At 36.8% G+C, this 6718-nt stretch overlaps 1 protein-coding gene across 15 annotated transcripts in view; it reads left to right on the top strand.

Annotated features, from left to right (window-relative positions):
- The window catches only part of LOC145252749 (putative cysteine desulfurase), a 601560-nt gene extending 595241 nt beyond the window's left edge, over positions 1-6319 (top strand). For all 15 annotated transcript variants that reach the window (XM_080112624.1, XM_080112626.1, XM_080112623.1 and 12 more), the window contains one exon: positions 5487-6319. In XM_080112624.1, the coding sequence (XP_079968750.1) occupies positions 5487-6263 (777 nt within the window). In that variant the 3' untranslated portion in view covers positions 6264-6319. The remainder of the gene's footprint in view (positions 1-5486) is intronic.
- The last annotated feature ends 399 nt before the right edge of the window (positions 6320-6718 follow it).

Raw genomic sequence — 6718 nt, 5'->3', positions numbered from 1 at the left:
GAAACCGACATTTTCTTTCTAAATAATACCATAAGAACACTGAAAAATAGACCCCCACGTCCCTGACGAAACTTTACCCAGTTGACCCCCAGATATTGAATAATTTTTATCTAAAATTTAGATATTATTCATCCAGAGCAATGCTGATCCAGAATGTACAAACTTTGTGGTTCCTTGTTTTGTAGTTGTTTGACTTTTAGCTGGACATACAAACACACATACTGCCCTACACATACTGAGTTTGAATACCTGCTAAACACTATCCTCGAGTGTCTTAGGTCTCTATGTACAGGAGTTTGTCAGGGCACCCTGGCATGAGGATTCTTTACCTAGAAGCTAAATATTCAAAATAAATAAAATATTCAAAAATGGCTAAATATTCAAAATAAATAAAATATTCAAACATGGCTAAATATTCAAAATAAATAAAATATTCAAAAATGACTAAATATTCAAAATAAATAAAATATTCAAAAATGACTAAATATTCAAAATAAATAAAATATTCAAACATGGCTAAATATTCAAAATAAATAAAATATTCAAAAATGACTAAATATTCAAAATAAATAAAATACTCAAAAATGGCTAAATATTCAAAATAAATAAAATATTCAAAAATGACTAAATATTCAAAAAAAATAAAATATTCAAAAATGGCTAAATATTCAAAATAAATAAAATATTCAAACATGACTAAATATTCAAAATAAATAAAATATTCAAAAATGACTAAATATTCAAAATAAATAAAATATTCAAACATGGCTAAATATTCAAAATAAATAAAATATTCAAACATGACTAAATATTCAAAATAAATAAAATATTCAAAAATGGCTAAATATTCAAAATAAATAAAATATTCAAAAATGACTAAATATTCAAAAAAAATAAAATATTCAAAAATGGCTAAATATTCAAAATAACAGTATCCGCCGCTCAAATAAGATATTCTCGGTCTGGCTTCCCAACACTGGCTTTTACAATGATGCACCTTCTCCAAGTAATGTTACCTCAAGTAAGAGCACAAAACTGGATTCTCCACCAGACTAGATGAATTCTTGTCCTGGAATCTGGTAAAACCAAGAGACCACAAGAAAGATATACGATAACATATATAAATGGTCAATTGTGAAGAGCAAATTTATCTTCCTAAATTCTTTAATAACTCAGTGTCTGAGAGATAAAGCAGTACTTTAATGAAACACTCAAATATCTGTGCGTCTCATATAGAGATCAAGTGTTGGCCAAAGGAAAGGCAACCTCTTGATGTGTGAGAACTTCGACTTAAGTAAAATGAAACAAGCGAGAAACTCTTTATATATCAGACTAGCGGGGAGATGTTTAGGTGGCATAGTAAGGAATCCCGGGGGGGAATTAAAACAACAGTAGCGGGGGTGCCCGTTATCTGGGTGCGCGTAGGTGATGTAGTAAGGAACCCCGGGGGAGGGAGAGAAGGGGTAAAAAGTGGTAGTGGGGGTGATCAAAATAACACTAGGCAGAGGTGTTAAAATAAAATGGTAGTAGATAGGCAGGCTCAAACCCGTAATGCGAAGGAGAAAAACAGGTTAAAAAAAACGTGACACCTTAGCCGATGTTCTGAACGTTGAAATTAAGCGTAGTCAATCCAACCGATACGATGACATGTGAAAATGGTGACGCAAAAAATGACCCCCTCCCTTGTAGAAAACTGGTCAGTTGAGGGTGGAGGAATTAATGTTTTTGGTTAATTTTTTTATATTTGTCGTCCGAGACGTCGAGCTTCAAAACGATACCGATCTTGTCAGGATCCGTCGCGTCTATCGAAAGTTTTTGTACATACATACATACATACATACATACATACATACATACATTTACCCAAACCGGCGATTGAGATTTATATTATAGATAAGGGTGTCTATTTACTTCTGTCATGTTTGTATATATTTGTAACATAGCGTGGTCACGCATATGCAAATGCATATAAAATGACATCACCGGTAGGGAAAAATAAAGACTTTAAAAAGGAGATCACGTTAGAGACGGGAATAAAGTTCAATATCACCTTAGAGGCATGGATCACGTTCGAGACGTGGGTGATGTCACGTCCATAACAATGAGGAAATAAATGTTGTTACAATAAAAAAAGCGAGTTGAAGTTCTTTTCGATTCTTTTTCTACTTTGCGACTGCGGCTACAACGTGTTGGTTCCCAGAAAATGTTACAAAATGCATCGAAACCCATTAGCACAATTGTCACATGCATCAATGCACATGATATCACGTTTTTGTTCTGCATTGAATACGGTAAGTTCCTGGTTTGGAGAAGTAAAAAGAATGTCGCGGTCTCTATTCCGAACGTTCACTGAAATGTGTGTACACCGATTACCATTAAATTTAAATTGACCAGATTAATTCCATTTTGTTGTTTTTAGATCCTTACATCAAGTGGCTTCGTGTCTTGTCTGAAATGATTTCCATTTTTTTTTTTTTTCAATTTTTTAATAAATTATAATCTGAAATTACATGTACATATTTTACTGACGTAGGTTTCCTGATCAAACATGCGCGAAATACTGCTTCTTTCCATTAGAGTTTGCCTCCCTTTATGTTCAGTAACTCTTCACGTGGTTTATCTCGTCCCCCTCTATAAAACACGCCACACCTCTTGTAACTTCTTTTCCTGATTTCCCCGTGCCACACCTTTTGCTTCTTGGGGGTGAGGTGGTTTGTGGCAGCAACATTTGGTGACAAACTATTTTCTTGTGATGTAAAAACTTTAACAGAAAACTGTTTAGTGAGCGGCATTGTCCCTCTGTTGTTTAACCAATGATACCTTCGTTCAGTCTCAAGAGACAATGGATATCCCCTGTAAGAGTAGCTGCATGTGTAATTGTGAGGCAAGGGTTGCGCAATCCCAACCACACCTATGCTGAATCGGCACTGCTTAAGTCCAGTGGCAAGAAAAAGTGCTAGACGACTGGAAACAATGCCGAGATAAGCGGAGAGCACGTACAGCAACTGGAATTACCATATGGTCTCCCATTTTAGTGCTGACCAGGCTCAACGTTGCTTAACTTCGGTAATCTGACGGGGAACCGGTGTGTAAACGTGATTTTGCTGTTATTTTGTTTAATATTCGATTCTATTTCTGCAGCATGTGTTTTCTGGAATTCGTGGTATACTGTGTGTGTGTGTGTGTGTGTGTGTGTGTGTGTGTGTGTGTGTGTGTGTGTGTAAGAGAGAGAGAGAGAGAGTTGGGGAGACAAAAAGAAAGAGAGAAATAGGCAAAGAAAGAGAGAGATAAACGGAGAGGAAGAGAAAGAAAGGGTTAAGAGAAAGAGAGAGAAAGAAAGAAAGAAAGAAAGATAGAGGAAGCGAAAAATAAAGAGAGAGAGACAAAGAGGGGGAGAGAGAGAAAGCAAGAGAACGCGAGAAAGAAGGATAGAGAGAGAAAGAGACGATGAATGTGTATCCCACTCAGGATCATATCTTCTACTGATAATGCGATCGCCAAAGTGTCCCCATTTACCATTCATGAGCAATTTAAAAAACTGTTGGAATTTAGGGGTTTTTTTTATGTTTATATGTTATAAACACCATAATCTAATGACTGTACTTTTAAATATGTTTCAAAATAAAATTTTAAAGGAAATCGGGAATAGAGGCCGCATTGCTTTTATGCATCCAAACAAGGAAATTATCTTAAATCACTAATTTGGCTTTGTTTTTATTTTTATTTTTTGGAATCCTTTGAGATGAGGCTTCATAATTTGTATATTCATTCTTTTTGCAGACTGTTATCTTCATCTTCATTATTGTTGGTGTTTCACCACGTTTCGGCCAGCTCGTCCTCTGGCCTTCTTCGGGTGGTTAACTGCGACGCGATAGGAATGCTGAGTTTTGTAACTGTATCCTCAGTAATTATTGCCTTCCATAGTTGTTGTCTCATCCCGTTTTGGCCAACTAATCCTGTAGGATTGAAGCCGCTACCTTCAGACAATGCTTACCTGGAGCCGTAAAGATACAACGCCTCTATCCACTCCGCCATGGGTCCGTGGTTCAGTAGATAGATGAGTTGGTGAAACAACAACCACTATGAAGATGAGGATGACAATCAGCAAAAAAAAAAAAAAAATTAATTCACAAAAAATCTTTCTGGGTAGATCAGGTTACATCAGTTAATGTCGGTAAACGTCACATTTGATAACACTTTTATTTAATGGTGGTGATGGGAATTGCACTGAAAGCTTTCCGAATATTGAATTTAAAAAAGTTTGCAATTTTCATGACAAATTTTATAGGATGGTTGCAGCAAATATCCATGAATCAAAAATACATGACCCCCCCACCCAAAAAAAAAAATGTCACCAATGGAATTGTTAATAAAATTCGTAATCCTTTCTGCAATCCAACCATTCCTGACCTGTCCACCAAGTTTCAGCTATAAATGTCCAACAGTCTTATCGCTATTCAATAAGTTCACCTGGATACGACGTGTCAAATTGTCAAAAACTCTTACACCTCTCTCTCTCTCTCTCTCTCTCTCTCTCTCTCTCTCTCTCTCTCATTTTCTCGCTCCCTCTCTTACTCTTTCTCTCTCTCTCTCATTTTCTCGCTCCCTCTCTTACTCTCTCTCTCTCTCTTACTCTCTCTCTCTCTCTCTCTCTCTCTCTCTCTCTCTCTCTCTCTCTCTCTGTAGTGCCTTCATTTGGGCTTGATGGTCCTGCTCAGTTTAGGAATTGCCAGGCTATTCTTCAGATATACTTTATCTTTGGAGATAACCCCACAGATTAAAAAAAAAAATCTGGCGATTCAGGGTTCGGTGAATATGAAGGCTATTTAGGATTGAGGCTTTTACTAATGAGACGATCACCGATGTGCCCCCGTATATCATTGAACGACGGTAAAACAAACACATTTGGACACTCTTGGCTGAAATTTATCAATTTTCTTCTTGTAATTTTGTCCAAGGTAAGTTTCCAGAAACTCAGTTTGGTATTACATTTTAAATACTGCACAGTAAAGTTTTATGAAAACTGGTTTATAATTTTTTTCTTTTGTATGGAAATCGACAAAGATAAAATATGAAGCTACTTAACGTAAGGAATTAAGAAAATAATAAGTGTTTTATGGATAGACTCCGATCAAGAAAACAGTGGCTCTTTGTCAGAAACATCGTTCATGGAATGTGAGAACTAAAGGACAAAATAAGGAAAGTAAGAGTTACAAGGCTGCTAAAAATAAACCTAAGGTTCATTTTTTACTCTCCTTAAATTAATTTTGACAATGACCCTGAGTATATGTTTTTCTTTTTCGTCACAGGTACGTATATCTACATATTTACTTTATTTTATTTATTTTATTTTAATCTGGGAGAATTCTGAACAAGTACCGAACTGAAATCCTGTATGTACCCATTGTTTACAAGTACCGATTAAATTAAATAATGTATTATTTATATATTAATTTAATCTTTTTTTTTTTTTCCTTCTTCTCCAGCAATCGCAGGAAGAAATTGAAAACACCATCGAAAACATGCTTCCGGCTAATATGCGCAAACTGCGTTGGTTCTACACCAGCGCCGAAGCCCTGCGGCAGCTAAGGAAGAAGAGTTACAGACGAATGGATTCGACTTCCGGTACCGCTAAATGCGCCTCGCCGTTCGTGCCCCGCCAATCGACGCGCCGAATGACAATGGACGCCAAATACCGCGAAGAGATGAAAGCCTTCTTACAGATGAGCACGGAGTGTAATACAAGCTGCTGTCCGTTTTGTCCGATAAACCCGCAGTCGCACAAGTGTGACGGTTTGTCGTGTTCGAACAACAACAACAACGTGGAGGTCGACAACGACACAAAAGTAGACACCAACCCGGAAGAAGGGCACGATCTCGAAGCGGAGGACGACTGTGAGGTTTTCTGCGAAGGCAGTGAATCAGGGGAGTTGCACGTTAATAACAACACCGACTACCGACAGAACAGTGATGATCGCTTGGAGACAGCAGATACGAGTGGGTCGGCGTTTAAAAACAAAGAGAACGGTAAGGACGCCGAAGGAGACGAGACGAACCACGCGAGCGAAGTGAACGAAAAAAATATACTTGAGAACGGAAAGGGAGATTTTGAATCTCCACCAGTCCCTGCACCTCGCACGGACAAACAGCGGCAACACCGGCACAAGGACAAACAAATACAACCATTCTACGGCGAATTGGTAGAAAAACAAAAACACTTATCAAACAGTGAAGATAAAACAGAAGAAAAATATTGTTACTGATTGACTGACAATGATTTGATACAAAGCTTTTTTAATAAATGTTTTTTTTTATATAAGTTGGTTTTGTGTTCTTTTTCTTCATATATGTACGCGCGTCGCGTGTGTGCTAAATCCCCGAAATGACCTTTCCTGATAAACAACTGTTGATCCTTGAAATAGCATTTAGGACTATTTGTAGAAAGTAAATTGATTCAGCGATTACAGGAGATTAATCGTCTTACTAGCCAAATAATTGTCCAGCAATGGACTTATTTTTTTATTTACATAGTACATAGGTTTAATAAAATATGTTGAGCAACACTTTAATAAGAGTTAAAAACATATTTCTTTTATTTGGAAAGGAAACACAAATAGAGATGAAAGTCCTTAATCATTGGATGTTCGAAGAAACACGTTCTTTCTCATCAGAGGGGAGGAGTTAGCAAAAGGCATAAAGAAATTTTGCTTGTACAAGA

The sequence above is a fragment of the Euprymna scolopes genome, chromosome 29 (genome assembly GCF_053919585.1).
Source record: "Euprymna scolopes isolate OS-2025 chromosome 29, ASM5391958v1, whole genome shotgun sequence".
Taxonomy (NCBI): domain Eukaryota; kingdom Metazoa; phylum Mollusca; class Cephalopoda; order Sepiida; family Sepiolidae; genus Euprymna; species Euprymna scolopes.
Note: the sequence above shows the minus strand (reverse complement) of the source record. Positions and strands in the feature narration are given on the sequence as shown.